Genomic DNA, 17,933 nt, shown 5'->3' with positions numbered 1-17,933 from the left:
TACATTTCCTAAAAAGGAACTTTTTTATGTATAAAACAAGCAAGCCCAGCCCAAAAGAGAGAAAGTAACTCAAAAGAAATTCATTATTTTCTATAAATAGTAACTAAGTATTGCAATTAGTTACTTTTTTAACTTTCCCTAACACTGTATGTCATATTGTATAAAATGTGGTGTTACACACTGTATTAGCACACATCAATTATCTTATAAGCTATTATAGCTGTTTCTAATTAAACAAAATTTGATCGTCTCCCTGACAATTTTTCGCAAAATTTTCAAAGCCACTTTTACCTAAACACGTATAACTCTTGAACGGAAAGCGATACTTTTGCCAAATTTGAAAAGCATATGTAAGAGCTCAATCTGAGGCCACAATCATAATAATAATAATAATAAATAAAAATAATATAAAATATATATGTAAAAAAAAAAAGAAAAGAAACAGCCACTTGGTGGTCCTATAACAGGGGAAAAACGTAAAAAAAAAAAAAAAGGTCTATAACTATGCACCCGTTTGTCCAAATGACTTGAAAATTGGTATGCCTTGCTTTGTCTAAAGTGCCACAAGTGTCTGCGAGGACATTCACTTAACCCAAACAAAAAAAAAAAAAAAAAAAAAAAAAAAACATGGCCACCAACGGGCAATGGATTTTGAGCACCTATTAGACATGGTTAATGGAGGCCAATAGGAACAAAACTCTGTGGGCATGTTCGACTCATGGCTCTAGAGGCCTGTAAGAATTTTTGAAAGAAATCGGCCAATAGGTGGTGCTACTATATCATTTGATAGATCTCCTTATATTGAGAAACTTTGCCTCAAGAACCCTTGCCGTCAAGCAAATTGTCCATTAAACATTCTCAGTTATGTTAAAAACCTTCCTTTGCAAACTAGTGCTAGGTTTTTCGCTCGACCTCAGTAATACCACTGCAGCACAAATCTCTGGACTCTCTAGATCAATACTTATCAAAAAACATTGAACTTTACCCTTTGGGTAGCGATAGCAGAGTATTTTTCTAAGATGTGTTGCCAAATTTACCAAAAAAAGCCTATAAATCCTAAATGAAAACTCAAAACTTCACAAAACTAGGTGAGGACTTGCAACATATGATTCTAAACAAAAATGTAATTTTTTATGGGAATCCAACCATAGGTGGCACTTATAACAATCATTAATATTTAAAATCATCATATTTCTATGGTAAATTACCTGGAATTGCCAAAATGCCTTTTTTAAACATCTATTAATTTTAAAATGTGCAAAAATACTACATGTAGTCCATATATACTAACTGTGCGAGAAGCCTACTATGTTAGTTTAGCATCATGCTAACATGTATTAGGTAATCAATGTGGTACTCTAAGCATAAAAATACATAGCACACAACAATATTGCATAAGGTTTATTTCATCTTCAGTCTGCCGATTTGTTTTCTTCACTGAGCTCATTGTAATTCATACAGGAATTTTTTTTTTTTTTTGAATTTGACAAAAGCGTGATATATTAATTTAGAAACAAACACAATATTGCTGGTTTCCTTTTGGAATCTTTGTTGCCTTAAAATGCTGTATAGCTAGGCAGCATGCTTGTTTTGGAATAGAGCATCATATTAGTAAAGCACCATTTTTGAAGTGACGCTTTTCTTTGAGACCTATTTAAATGTGACGCAGGCTTTGATCTGGATTGAATTGTTCGGCCACAATAAACCATTCCAGTTCCTCCGTAAGACCCACGTACTCCTTCCTGAGCCCTTTCCTTCCTCTTGGCGGACTGTCAGAATGGCAGGAACTCGCTATTTTGTTATCTTCCCTAAATCCTTTTTGTATTGACATCCTTACACACATACACACATGCGTTCTCCTCAGACAGACTGGATCCAGTTGGCTTAAAGCCTTCGTGTGTGAGCTGTAAGGCATATTGTGTGAGACATGAGACTTTGTAAAAAGTTATTTAAAAATAATGTCAGGACTGACAGAACTAATTAACATTGTGAACATCAAGTATTCTAAGTAATTATGCAGAAAGTTTTAATCAGTATACAGTTTAATCTTTTTTTAACACAGAGTGAGCACCAAGGCAATTTCTGTTTTTATGTTTAGTCTTAAGTAGAATTTTAAACTGATGCCGACTGATGTGGACGCAAAAGTTTTTGGTCAAAACATTTTGCCTCCATGTGGTAAATAAACTGATGTTCACTTGTTCTGGAAAGGATCCTATTTTTGTGAACTTCTGCAATCCTGACATCTAGTGTTAGGAAGGTAACATTACACTTTTGGCAACTAACAATCTTGAGTAAAACTTCTGTAATAATTACATACAAAAAATAATAAATATGAATAAATAAGTATTTCAGAATTTTGTAATCTATCGGTCTATTGCTTCATCATTCTATTTATCGTTACATTTTTCATTATTCTTCTGTTATCTATCTATCTATCTATCTATCTATCTATCTATTGTTCGTTAATTTCTTTCTGTGTAGTGTTCTTTCATTTTATCCTTCTGTTTTTCTATCTCTATCGCTCTATCATTCTATTGCTTCATCATTCTATCTATTGTTATATTTTTCATTATATCCTTATCTATCTATCTATCTATCTATCTATCTGTCAATCGTTCATTCATTCTGTCTAATGTTCTTTCATTTATCCCCTATCGCTCTATCATTCTGTCATTCTATTGCTTTATATTTAAAAAATATCATTATATTTTTCATTATATCCTTCTGTTATCTATCTATCGTTCTGTCATTCTATCTAATGTTCTGTCGCTCTATTGCTCAGTCATATCGTTATATTTTTCATTCTGTCTTCTTTCTATCTATCTATCTATCTATCTATCTATCTATCTATCTATCTGTCTGTCTATTGTTCTGTCTATCTACTGTTCTATGTATCATTCTATCTATCGTTCTGTCATTCTATCTAAAGTTCTGTCGTTCTATTGCTTCATCATTCTATCTGTATATCGTTATATTTTTCATTCTATCCTTCTGTTTTAATCTATTGTTCTATCCTTCTGTCTATTATTCTATCTATCTAATGTTCTATCGTTCAGTTGCTCCATCATTCTACCTGACTATAGTTATATTTTTCATTCTATCCTTCTGTTTTTTATCTATCTATTGTTCTATCTATCGTTCTGTCATTCTATCGTTCTATCTGTCTATCGCTGTGTCATTCTATCATTCTATCTGTCTAATGTTCTGTCGAATTATTGGTCCATCATTCTATCTGTTGTTATTTTTTCATTCTGTCCTTCTGGGTTTTTCTATCTATCTATCTATCTATCTATCTATCTATCTATCTATCTATCTATCTATCTATCTATCTATCTACCTATCTACCTATCTATCTATTGTGTTCTATCCAATATTCTTCATCAGCCATTTCATGACTGGATATATAAAGCTGTTATACATATATTTTACACCAGGTGTCAGCAGATTCACAAAACCTTTTTTTTTTTTTTCTTCTTTTTTTTTTTTTTAAACGATGTATTCAGTCTAATGTAGGAAAAATGCCTAACCATAATGATAACACTTAAAAATGTAAATTAATTGTATATTTTAAAATCATAATTACAATCTTAAGACCCTGAAACTAATATAAACCAATGAAATGTATTCAGGCTAATGGGGGAAATGTCTAACCATAATAATAATAACACTTAAAAAATGTAAATTCATTTTTAGATTTAAATAAATACATGTCTCTTTTGAATTTTTAAAAGCATAGTTACAATCCCTGGAAGACCCTGGAACTAATATATTCTAATATTAGTAGTATTATACAATCTAACCTAATATTAGTTATATATAAAAGCAAAAAGCTTAAACTTTTTTTTTTTTTTTTCAAATGCGTCTCATTATGTACATTTGGTGGCTTTGCATGCAGTGTTGTGAAGTGACTTTATGAACTGGCGTTTCCATGCTTCTGCTTCCCTGTGTGGGAGGAGTTCACACAGATTTGTATTCCTCATGCACACTCACAGACAGCAGCAGCAGCAGCAGTGCTTCAGTGTGAGGCAGAGCACAGCGGGGAAACCTCCATCTACTCTCACTGTCGGCTTGTTTTTATCACCGCTGAGGAAACGCCTCGCTCCCTGACCTTACTGTCTCGGAATTATGCTGCGTGGGGAAGAAATCTGATCGGGCTCTTCGCAAACATACAGAGGAGATAAACGGAGATCTGCGGTCTGCAGCACAACACATCATCTGAAAACAGGAGGAGAACCCAACGCCCTTCCCAGACCGACCATGCATACCTGCCTGGGTGGATGTGCAATGGAGATCAAGGATGCTTTTATGGGTTTCCACATGGACTGTTAACTCGTTGAGGCACCTCTCCTGTACATGTTTTATGGATCGCTTTATGGAATCACAACCTGGTGTTTTTTCCCCTAAATCTCAAAGTCATCCCAAGTTGGAAGCTTAATAACCAATGAATCGGAAGCCTGGAAGCCTCAAGCTGGTCTTCAGATGCTTATAGAGGCAAGCTTGCTATGTGATTTATTGAGTATTATACATTCATCATAAAATGGGGAACGGTTTCTCCAACATTGCAGCGTTCCAGTCCCTGCACATCGTGATGCTCGGATTGGATTCGGCTGGTAAAACCACTGTACTGTATCGGTTAAAGTTCAACGAATTCGTCAACACCGTACCCACCATCGGCTTCAACACTGAGAAGATCAAACTCAGCAATGGCACCGCCAAAGGCATCAGCTGTCACTTCTGGGACGTAGGCGGACAGGAGAAGTTAAGACCCTTGTGGAAATCCTACAGCCGCTGCACGGACGGTATTATTTACGTGGTGGACTCTGTAGATGTTGACCGTCTTGAGGAAGCCAAGACGGAACTGCATAAAGTCACCAAATTCGCAGAGAACCAAGGAACTCCTTTGCTGGTGATCGCCAACAAGCAGGACCTTCCCAAATCCCTCACAGTCACCGAGATTGAGAAGCACCTGGCACTGCATGAACTCAGTCCTTCCACTACATACCACGTCCAACCGGCCTGCGCCATCATTGGCGAAGGTCTCCATGAAGGAATGGACAAACTATATGAGATGATCGTCAAACGAAGGAAATCTCTTAAACAGAAGAAGAAACGATAGACGATCACAGACTTGTAAAGACATTTTAAGGGATAGTTCACCCAAAAATGACAATTCTGTCAACATTTATTTACCGTCATGTTGTATGACTTACTTACTTCTGTTTTTGTTCATACAGTTAAAGTCAATAGGGTTCAAGATGAACATTTGGACCCTACTGAATTTCATTGTGTGAGCAAGCAGACATTTCCTTGTGAACTGTAGAAAAAATAATGTTGTACAAGTTTGGGACGATTTGAAGTTGAGTAAATGATGACAGAATTGTCCATTTTGGGTAAACTAAAGACATTGCCATTAAAGACATGACGGGTTTTGCCTTGCAGGATTTGGTAACACTTTATAGTAACTTTCATTAATATCAATCTCAAAAGATCTGAATAGTATCTGAATCATTTATGTTTGCATAAATGTTCATATATGAATCTACATGAGCTCTTGATCTGTTAAAGGTGACTAAAATAAAAGATGAAAAATAAAATAATATAAAATATTTGCATTTTTGAAACATAGCAACTTGACACCTGTTGGAAAACAATCATTATTTTTGCGATTGCTTGCGGTTGCACAGAAATTATACACTTTAAGCAAGTTTTATTTTTGAAAGTTACTATTAAGTGTTACTGAAGATAAAAAAGTGCTAAATAATATGCTTACATATAGAACCAAAAACCTAAATAGCAAGAAAATATAGAACTAGTCAATAATTTAAAATGCATTAAAATAAGATTTAAAAAAAAAATGGGCCGGACCCATGTTGCTGCTTGATATTAACTTCTTAAATATCGATAATAATCGTTAGCCTGTGCTTTGCAGAAACCCTATACGAAGAGTACTTTTGTTTTGAAATCATTCCTTAAACTGAATGCCACATGCACCTGTATGTACATTTAAATGATTAAAATGATTATTTTGTACATTTATGATGCCCTTCTTGCATAACTAGCAGCACATTTACCTTTAATTCTTGCTCCACCAGTGCAGTTTGTTTTCCTTTTTTCTTTCTTTCTGTCTTTCTTTTTAAAATTCAGCACCCTGTAGGCCATGACCTATGGAAGCTTGTTTCCATAACAGAATAACATGGACAAATAAATCAATAAAACAGTAATTCCACACTATATCTCACAATTAGGACTTCTTCACAATTCTGAGAGAAAAAAAAAAAGAGCCAGAACTGTGAGATATAAACTCAGAATTATGTTGGGAAGAGATGGAAAATCAGAATTGTGAGAAGAAAAAAAGTCAAAACGATCAGATGGAAACTCAGAATTCCAAGATATAAAACAAGAATTCTGAGAAAACCTAAATTGCAAGATGTAAACCCAGAATTCCAAGATATAAACTCAGGATTCTGAGCAAAAGGTCAAAATGGCAAGATAGAAACTCAGAATTCCGAGATATAAACTCAGAATTCAGAGGAGAAAAAAAAGTAAAAATTGCAAGATGTAAACTTTAAATTCTGAGAAGACTCAAATTGCGAGATATATCCTCAGCATTCCGAGACCTAAACTCAGAATTTTGAGAAAAAAAGTAAAAAATTGCTAGATCTAAACTTGGAATTCCAAAATATAAACTCAGAACTCTGAGGAAAAAAAGTCAAAATTCTGAGCTGTAAACTCAGAATTCCAAGATATACATTCCAATATATAAACTCAGAATTCTGAAGGAAAAAAAAAAAAAAAAAAAAAAAAAGCTGTAAACTCAGAATTCCAAGATCTAAACTCAGAATTATGAGAAAAAAGAAGTCAAAATTGCAAGAATTCCGAGATATAAAATGAGAATTCTGAGGAAGAAAAGTAAAAATTGCAAGATGTACTGTACATTCAGAATTCTGAGAAAACGGTCAAAAAAATTAGATTTAAATTCAGAATTCCAAGATATAAACTCAGAATTCTAAATAAAAAAATGTCAAAATTTTCGAGATGTAAATTTAGAATTCTGAGGGAAAAAAGGCAGAATTCTGAGCTGTAAACTCAGAATTCCAAGATATAAACAATAACAACAACAACAACAAAAGTACAAAATTTCAAGATGTGATTTCAAAATTCTGAGATATAAACTCAAAATTCTGAGTAAAAAGAAGTCAAAATTGCAAGATGTAAATTCAGAATTCCGAGATATAAAATGAGAATTCTGAGGAAAAAAGTGAGAATTCTGAGACCGTAAACTCAGAATTCCAATATATAAACTCAGAGATATAAACTCAGAATTCCGAGGAAGAAAAGTAAAAATTGCAAGATGTACATTCAGAATACCGAAATATAAACTCAGAATTCTGAGTAAAAAATGTCAATTTTCGAGATGTAAATTTAGAATTCTAAGAAAAAAGTCAAAATGTGAGATATAAACTCAGAATTTGGAGATATAAACTCTGAGATATAAAAGAAAAAAAAAAAAAATTTAAAAGTGTAAAGATGTAATTTCAGAACTCTGAGCTATAAACTCGGAAAAAAAGTCAAAATTGTGAGTTGTAAACTCAGAATTCAAAGATATAAACTCTGAAATATAAACTCGGAATTCCAAGAAGAAAGTAACAATAGCAAGATGTAAATTCAGAATTGTGAGATGTAAACTCGTAATTGTGAGAGTTTATTTCTCGAAATTCTTTTATTCTCGGTATTGCAAGGGAAGAGGGTCTGAATTGTGAGTATAAAATTCAGCAAATGACCTGTTTTATTTATTTTTTCCCATGGCTAAACTGGTCTCCCATAATGACCAGATACATTTGTTTTGCTTAAATGCTACTTTGAACTACAATCAGAGATTGTTGTATCATGGAACCATGTAGTAAAATGAAGACTGTTTATGACATGATGCCAAAAATAATCAAAATAAATGATATTGAAATATACACAGCACGTGTACAGTTTTGTTGGTGTGCAACCTGACCTAAACACTTCAGAAAAGTCTGCATTCAGCATTATCACGGGCAGCGAGCCTGTTTTCTGTAATTAAAGTTGCCGTTCGGTACAACAGCCATCACCCATAATTCCCTGAGCTGTCAGATCTACATGATTTCACAGCGCTGGACGACGTAAATCCCTTTGATTTAGCTCCAGCCCGGCCGAGGCCCACACGTGCTCGCGTTTGAGCGTGGCACACTCTCGGGACTGGGATAATGACCTTTTAGTGCTCAGCGAAATTGAAAATGGATATTAATAGGAGAGTTCACCCATTGTGTAATTAGAATAAGCCACAGTGGGCCGAAAAAATCCCTCTGATGGGGGTGTGACTAGGGGTGCAACACAACACCTGCTTGGTGGGCATAAACACAGATGTAAACACACATACACATGGCAACACAAATGTACTTTTACTAGGCTGTGCTGTGGTTTTAATGAGAATTAGGTTTATTTTTAAAAGTTTTATGGAAAATCTTGCATGCAAGATCTGTCGTGCTACACTGTGGTGCTGTTTTAAGAAATCACTCGCAATTTAGAAAACACTTTTAGGATCAAAGAGGCCTGCTGTGTCACTTGACAAAAAGCAGAAATATATTAAACATTAAAAAATTACATTAAGAAATATTGTAATAAGTCCTTATACTCACTAAGGCCGCATTTATTTGATCAAAAATACAATAATAAGCAGTAATGTTTTTAAGTATTATTACAAATTAAAAGAACAGTTTATTTATTTATTTAACTGTTTTCTATTTTAATATATTTTAAAATATATAATTAATCCTGTAATTTGGTACTCAATAATGGTTCTTATAAAACAATTTTTACCGCTTCATTTTTTTTTTTTTTCATTTTTACTGCTTATTTTTTAGTGTTTGTTTGTTTGTTTATTACTGTTTTTTTATATATTTAAAATGGAAATTTCTGTAATTCTGTGCTCAATTATTAATAATGGCTTTTATAAAACAATTTTTACTGCTTAATATTTTTGTGGAAATGTGATACTTTATATGTCAACATATTAATAATTTAATATTTATATTTTAATATGAATATATTTCGAAATGTAAATTATTCCTGTAATTTGGTGCTCAATTACTTATAATGGTTCTTATAAAAAAATGTTTTACTGCTTATTTTGTGGAAACCGTGATACTTTTTAAAAAAATATATATATATATAAAAAAATAATGTATATATTTACTAAAAAGTAATGTTTTCTATTTTAATATATTTTAAAATGTGACTTATTCCTGTAATTTGGTGCTCAACTATTAATAATGGTTTTAATGATTTTTTTTTTTTTACTGCTTAATATTTTCATGAAAAAATTTATTTATTTATTTTGTTTGTTTGTTTGTTTGTTTTTTTTGTTTGTTTGTGTGTTTGTTTGTTTGTTTGTTTGTTCGTTACGATTTAAAATAACTGTTTTCTATTTTAATATATAGTTTTTTTTTTGAAACTGATACATTATCATTGTTTAGTGTTTTGTTTGTTTGTTTGTTTGTTTGTTTATAACTGTTATTGCAATTTAAAATAACTTTTATATATATTTAAAATGGAAATTACTGTAATTTGGTGCTCAACTATTAATAATGGTTTTATAAAACAATTTTTACTCCTTAATCTTTCTGTGGAAATGTGACACTTTTTATGAATTTATTTATTTAATCCATTTATTCATTCATTATATTAATATTTTAATATTTATATTTTAATATTAATACATTTTAAAATGTAAATTATTCCTGTAATTTGGTGCTCAATTACTACTAATAATTATTTTTTTTTAAATATCATTTAAAATTAAATTAAATTTAATTAAATTTAATTAAATTAAAATGTACATATTTACTAAAATGTATGTTTTCTGTTTTAATATATTTTAAAATGTAAAATATTTCTGTAATTTGGTGCTCAACTATTAATACTGGTTTTTATAAAACAATTTTCATTCCTTAATATTTTTTTGTGGAAATGTGACACTTTTTATACATTTATTTATTTAATCCATTTATTCATTCATTTTATTAATATTTTAATATTTATATTTTAAGTATTTATATTTTAATATTAATACATTTTTTAATGTAAATTATTCCTGTAATTTGGTGCTCAACTATTAATAATGGTTCTTATGAAACAATTTTTACTGCTTAATATTTTCGTGGAAACATTTATTTATTTATTTATTTATTTGTTTATTTATTTGTTTGTTTGTTTGTTTTACTAATAATGGTTCTTTTTTCTTTTTACTGCTTATTTTTGTGGAAACTGTTTTGTGATACTTTTTAAAAAAAATCTTATAAAAAATATTTATTTATTTATTTACTAAAAAGCAATGTTTTCTTTTTTAATATATTTTACAATTTTAATTATTCCTGTAATTTGGTGCTCAACTATTAATAATGATTTTTGTGATAACCATAATACATTATTTATTTATTTATTTATTTATTTATTTATTTATTTCATACAAATTAGAATAGCTACTTTCTATTTTAATATATTTTAACATGTAAATTCTTCTTCTTCTTCTTCTTCTTCTTCTTCTTCTTCTTCTTATTATTATTATTATTATTATTATTATTATTATTATTATTATTATTATTATTATTTTTTAGTGTTCGATTATTAATAACAGTTCTTACTGCATAATATTTTTGTGGAAACCATGACACTTTTTTTTTTTAATCAATATAAATATTTTTTAATTTTACTGTATTTTTGATTCTATAAATGCAACGTCTTTCACAGAAACAAACACTTAAAAAACACAAAAAGTAATTATTGAAAAGCAGAAAGATAAAATAAATAAATAATACGAAATCTCATGATCTCTGCACAAAAATATTTTCAAAAAATGTTTGAAACCAACCTCAATACAAGATGATCATGCTCTAGAACTTAAAATATTTCTCCTTTTTATCATCCCAGACATCCTCATTTGTCATTGACCCATAAACCAATATAGCTAAAATCTGCTGCTATATCTGTCCCGCTCCCTCTTACGTCTCTTTGACAATCACAGTAAATGTGCGCCATCGTTTCAGCCCCATTAATTACCCATCATCTAAATGAACCCGTGGCCTTGAGTGTGAAATTCTGGGAAGGTACGTCACAGGATGAAAGACTGGCTCTGAATAATCCAAAAACCCACTGAGGCGACAGGAGAGATGATATAGATAATTCATCTCAACGTCCACCTTTCTAAAACCCATGCTGTGGGAATGACAGGCTTTTTTTGGAGCAAGTAATGGGGTCCTATAAATAGAGCTTAATAATTAATGTGGCACCCACTGGAAATCCTACGAAAGGCCAGAAAATGGGACGCTCCGCAACAATTGAGCAGTTAGTGTTGGACAATCCTTTTTTTTTCAGTGAATTTACTGTGAATTGGTCATATTTTGTTGTCTCATCATACACAAAGGCAGGGATTACTCATAATTTTTTTTATGGAAATGCAGATAAGAAATATCTCTGTTCCCAGGGAAACTACTGATATTATCAGTAAACAACACTCAGTCAAGACTGTTGCCAGTAGCTGGCAGAGGGATACAAAAATAAACAAAGATGGCTGTAAAATATTATTTTGCTGTATTTTGGTAGCTATAGTTTCCAGTATCGTAGTTACTATTATATTAAAATGATAATAATGAGAATGGGATCTCCTGACGTATATCATATGTATGTGTATATGTTAATATTTTATTGCCTTTAATAATGGTATTTAAAAATGCTAAATAAATATGTGGCTTTCATGGCTGCAAATGTAATAAATAAATAAATAAATAAATAAATAAAAGATATCAATGAAATGCAATGAATTAAAATAAATAAAGTTAAAATGTGTGGCTTTTAGTAATGGCTGCTAATGCAGTGCAAGAAATAAAATGAGTACAGTAACAGTAAATAAAATAATACAAATTAAAATACAAAATGATGAATTAAATAAAAAATAAATAATTTAATGTATATACTTTTAATAATATATAACAGATTACATACATTCCCATTTTAAAATGGACATATATTACATGTAAATTATATTTATATATTATTATATTTTAAATAGATTTCAAATAGGTAAAAATAATTACGAATTTAATACATTAACAGTATAACGTTACAATTATTTAAAAATAGTAATTGGGTGGGGGAGTTTGTTTTCATAACCTGTCATCAAAAAGAATTTTTTTTTTTTTTTTTTTTACAATAAAATATTTTATGTTTTATATAATATTTAATAACATACAACATAGATTAAATAATAATGTATATTGGATAATTATATTTTTAAAATAGTTAAAATAGCTACTAATAAATAAATTGTATAAAATGTTATAATTATTTAAAAATAATAATTGAATGGGGGTTTGTTTACATAACATGTCTTTAAATAAATAAATAAATAAATAAATAAATAAATAAATAAATAAATAAATAAATAAATAAATAAATAAAATGTTACAATTATTTTAAAATAATAACTGAATGGGGGAGTTTGTTTTCATAACCGGTCATCGACAACAACAAAAAATAATAATAAAAAGACAGACAGACAGACAGACAGACAGACAGACAGACAGACAGACAGACAGACAGACAGACAGACAGACAGAAAGAAAGAAAGAAAGAAAGAAAGAAAATAATAATAATAAAAAATAATAATAATTAATGAATTAATAAGTAATAATAATAATAATAATAATAATAACAATAATAATACATCTTATCATTATTTACTCACCAGAATGTGAGTTTTCTAAATTAATGAATGAATGAATAAATAAATAAATAAATAAATAAATAATTTATGTTTACAAAAAAATATTTTAGATAATATTTAATAACATAGATGATAAAATTATACATATTGGATAATTGTATTTTAATATAGATTTAAAATTGTAAAAAAATAAATAAATAAATAAATAATAATAATTACTAATAAATAAACAGTATAAAATGTTACAATTATTTAAATATTTGGATGGGGAGTTTGTTTTCATAACTTGTCATCTAAAATAATACATGTGTGTATTTTATTTTATGTTTACACAATATGATATTTTATATTTTATATAATATGTAATAATATACAACACAGATTATAAAACAATATATTGCAATACATTTTGTAAAATAAATAAAATTAAAATCTGTGGCTTTCTGCTAATGCAATGCAATAAAAATTAACAGTAAATATAATATAATAGTAATAATAATAATAATAATAATAATAATAATAATAAAATTAACACAAAAATAAATTAAAAATAAAACAATTACATGTAATGCAATACAAATTAAAATTAAAATGAATAAAAAATAACAAGTAAAATTAAAAAATTCAAACTATGTACAACTACTCTGTATTATTCTGTGTTGAAAGAAGAATTATATTTTTTTTACATACCAGACAGATAGAAATAAATACAGTTCACTTTAGCAAGTGCCACTAAAAGTACCACAACTACTATAATATAAAAATACATCTATATTTCATTGTTCCCACTGTCTGTAATTACATACTACACGTTAATACATACAATCACATTGTCGAGTTGAAGGATTTATTGCTATTTGAAGTCTCGCCCCATACAAACAAGTTATTAAAAAGCCATTTGTTACTGTAAACATGCAGCCAAGGCTTTGTTTTACAGTCCGTAATGACTTGTTTGAGTAATTGCATGCAAATATTTTTTTGTGACGCACAGACAGTCCTATTTTGAGCTCGTAAGAGTAAAACTCAAAATGGCCATGACAGAACAAGGAAAAGGGTTTTCCGCGTGTTTGAAAGAAGAAAAAAAAAAATTAATCTATTTGGGTCATATCGAAGGATTTGTCTATTATTAAACCCTGTTTCCCGTACGCCTCTATCCTGGTTATCCGAGTGAATCCATGAAGCTTTCAAAACACACCTGGAGAAGCAGCGTTTCAGTCTTTGTGATTGAAATATTTTTGGAGTTTGTTACCCGTCGTGACATGCCTACTCATGATTCCCGTCTTTTTGTACAACACCTGTTTTTATCGCTCTTTGCCTTCCACCTTTCTCTTTGCAACTTCTTGTTTTCTTCTCCTCCAAGCGTTGTGTTTCTCTGTCCGCTCACCCACTTTTAGACTCTTCGTTCTGCAGCTAAATAGATTGAAATAAGTGGCGACGTCTACGGGAGCAGGACAGATGCTTTCAGAAACGGGGTAAAACCCTCTAGAGAGAGAGGAATGTATTTATGCATTTACCGTGTCTCTCGCACACACACTACAGCGGGTCACATGGAGAACTGATGTGGTTCACTGGTCAGATGAACTTAAATGGGGCCTGCTAGTAGAAAAGCCTTCAGCAAATGGGGGAATTCATGAATATGGTGTTTTGGTGAGCTGCAAATCCTGTTTTTGTTGTTGCTGATATTTTACGAAGATGTTTTCACATTTTACTAGAAAATATTACTTCAGTTCTTCAAAATTTTACATTGAATTCAATTTGTTACTTGCTGTTTCTTTGTATTTGCTGGTGAAATTTACTAGCAATTTCTGAGTGAAAACTATATATAAATATATAAATAATTAAATAAAAACAAACAGTGGCACATACCAAAATAATGTAGCTTCGTACAAAACACATGATATCAATACTGACCTTGTGTTTTTAAAGGAAGAATAAATAAATAAATATTCACTTACAAGAATGTGGGGGAGTGTTTTCATAAATATTTCATCAAATATAATACAAAGCCAATAATAATCATCATCATCATCATCATCATATTATTATTATTATTATTATTATTATTATTATTTACTCACCAGAATATGAGATTTTAAAGATGTATTTTATTTTATGTTTATTCAACAAAATTCTTTTTGTAATAACATATAACGTACATTATAAAAACTATATATTGCATAATTATATTTTAAAATAGATTTAAAATAGTTAAAAACAATTACTTAAAAAACAACAACTATAAAACGTTACAATTATTTAAAAATAATAATGGGGGAGTTTGTTTTCATAACCTGTCATAGCACAAAATGAAATTAATTAGAATTAATAATAATAATAATAATAATAATAATAATTGTATCATTATCTACTCACCAGAATGTGAGTTTTCAAATGTGTATTTTATTTTATGTTTTTAAAACTAAAATATTTTATACTTCATAGAATATTTAATAATATACAACTTAGATTATAAAACTATATATACTGCATAATTGTATTTTAAAATAGGTTTATATATGAAATTAAATACACTGCATAAAACGTTACAGTTACTTAAAAATAATAATTGGATTGGGAAGTTTGTTTCGTAACATCTCAATAATAATAATAATAATAATAACTGTGTCATTACTCCTCAAAATGAGTTTTCAAATGTGTATTTTATTTTGTATATTGAATAAAATATTTTATATTTTATATTATGTTCCATAATATAAAACATAGATTATAAAATAATATATATTGCATAATTATATATTTTCTGATGTGTGTTTTATTTTAGATTTTATATAATATTTAATAATATACAACACAGATTATAAAACAATATATATATATTGCATGATTATATATTAAAATAGATTTAAAATAGTTAAAAAAAATAACTGCTAATAAATAAATAGTACAAAATGTTACAATTATTTAAAAAAATAAATAAATAAATAAAAACAGTTGGATGGGTTTTTAGAATTTTTCGGTTTTCATAAGCTTTCATTAAAACGTACTAACTTTTGGAAAACTTCTCCTTTCTGCTGATGTAACCAAGGCCACACTGAACATGGGAGTGTAATAATATCAAATAATTTAATACAAGCACTTTTCACAATCCTGACAGATTGTCTTTTTGTCTCTCTGCTTTTTCTTCTACTTTTGTTGTGCAGAAAGTGATATCCTCCACCTAAACCGAAATCTATCATTCTCCCTTCTGTGCCCTACTTTCTCACAACTTCTTCACCCACCCACCCGCTCTCACCTTCCTGTCATCTTTTTCTGTCTTCCTCTTTCATCCGATGCATCATTCATTTCTGCGCTCATGGATATGGAAGACGCAGCTTTGCCGCCATGTTTGTTTACTGCATATTGTTGAGAACTGATTAATCCTGCTTAGTAGTTCAATGCTATCAAGTCTCTCTCTCTTATGTTTATCTTCTCATCCTGTGTGGGTGTTTTTGCATTCGGGCCATTTAAATCACACCGTCTGGATTAAGTCTATGGGAATGTGCGTATATGCTAACATCAGTGCTGTCTTAAAATACAATGGCGCTTTCATGTTTTGTTGTCAGTGCTGAGCTTTCAGGGGATTTGTGTTTTGTTTATGGCACAGTGTGCTGCGCCTCGGGCCTTTGTGCTGAAAAAGTCAAATCAAAGGGCTTTGATTGGCGATGAGGTCATATGACACATTATCTACACTGTGCCAACAATCCAATGTCAGAAACCGCAGTCACAAATCGTTTCAAATGTATACAGACAGTTGCCACAGGGAAAGATGGATGGATAATAGTCAGACGGGTAGACAAACAAACAAATAGACAAACAGAGGTAACAGATAGACAGAACAATAGATAGAACACTAGACCGATAGACAGACAGACAGACAAAACGGTAGATAGATAGACCGATAGACAGACAGAATGATAGATAAATAGACAGAACGATCGATAGATAGACAGAACGATACAACGATGATAGATAGATAGACAGATAGACAGACAAAATGGCAGATGGATAAACAGATAGAACAATAGATAGATAGACAGAATGATAGAACGATATAACGACAGAACGACAACGACAGAACAATAGATAGATATATAGACAGATAGATAGATTGACATATATATATATATATATATATATATATATATATATATATATATATATATATATATATATATATATATATATATATATATATATATATATATATATATATATATATATATATATATAGAGAGAGAGAGAGAGAGGGAGAGAGAGAGAGACAGAAAGAGATAGATAGACACTAGACAGATAGACAGACAGACATACAGACAGTCAGACAGACAGACAAAACGGTAGATAGATAGACCGATAGACAGACAGAGCGATCGATAGACAGAACGACAGAACGATATAATGACAGAACGACAGACAGATAGACAGACAAAACGGTAGATAGATAGACCGATAGACAGACAGAGCGATCAATAGATAGATAGACAGAACAATAGAACGATACAACGATAGATAGATAGACAGATAGACAGACAAAATGGCAGATGGATAAACAGATAGACAAAACAATAGATAGACAGAACAACAGAACGATAGAACGATATAACGACAGAACGACAACGACAGAACAATAGATAGATATATAGACAGATAGATAGATTGACATATATATATATATATAGAGAGAGAGAGAGAGAGAGAGAGACAGAAAGAGATAGATAGACACTAGACAGATAGACAGACAGACATACAGACAGTCAGACAAAACGGTAGATAGATAGACCAATAAACAGACAGAGCGATCGATAGATAGATAGACAGAACGACAGAACGATATAATGACAGAACGACAGACAGACAGAACGATCGATAGATAGACAGAACGATAGAACGATACAACGATTGATAGATAGATAGATAGATAGATAGACAGACAGACAAAATGGCAGATGGATAAACAGATAGACAGAACAATAGATAGATAGACAGAACGATAGAACGATATAACGACAGAACGACAACGACAGAACGATAGATAGATATATAGACAGATAGATAGATACAGTATCTATATATGTCATTTAACCATGCAAAAACCACATGTCCTATTCATCATGTTCATGTTTTTGTCTGCTTGACAGGACCATACAAACTTGTGTATCTTGTATTAGAGCAGTTAAAATTTGGTGCTTTG

General features: G+C 30.1%; 2 protein-coding genes across 2 annotated transcripts in view; both read left to right on the top strand.

Annotated features, from left to right (window-relative positions):
* The window catches only part of LOC127153718 (aldehyde oxidase 1-like), a 90,113-nt gene that overhangs the window by 12,718 nt on the left and 59,462 nt on the right, over positions 1-17,933 (top strand). The gene's annotated exons all lie outside the window — the stretch shown is intronic.
* arl4ca (ADP-ribosylation factor-like 4Ca) lies at positions 3,988-7,964 on the top strand. The gene has a single exon (XM_051094970.1). It carries the CDS (start codon positions 4,538-4,540, stop codon positions 5,114-5,116), a length of 579 nt encoding a protein of 192 aa, XP_050950927.1. The 5' UTR covers positions 3,988-4,537; the 3' UTR covers positions 5,117-7,964.

This window comes from Labeo rohita, chromosome 22, assembly GCF_022985175.1.
Source record: "Labeo rohita strain BAU-BD-2019 chromosome 22, IGBB_LRoh.1.0, whole genome shotgun sequence".
NCBI classification, from domain to species: Eukaryota; Metazoa; Chordata; class Actinopteri; order Cypriniformes; family Cyprinidae; genus Labeo; species Labeo rohita.
Note: the sequence above shows the minus strand (reverse complement) of the source record. Positions and strands in the feature narration are given on the sequence as shown.

Coding starts and splice junctions, on each gene's coding strand:
- arl4ca (XM_051094970.1), top strand. CDS start 4,538: ATGGGGAACGGTTTCTCCAACATTGCAGCGTTCCAGTCCCTGCACATC.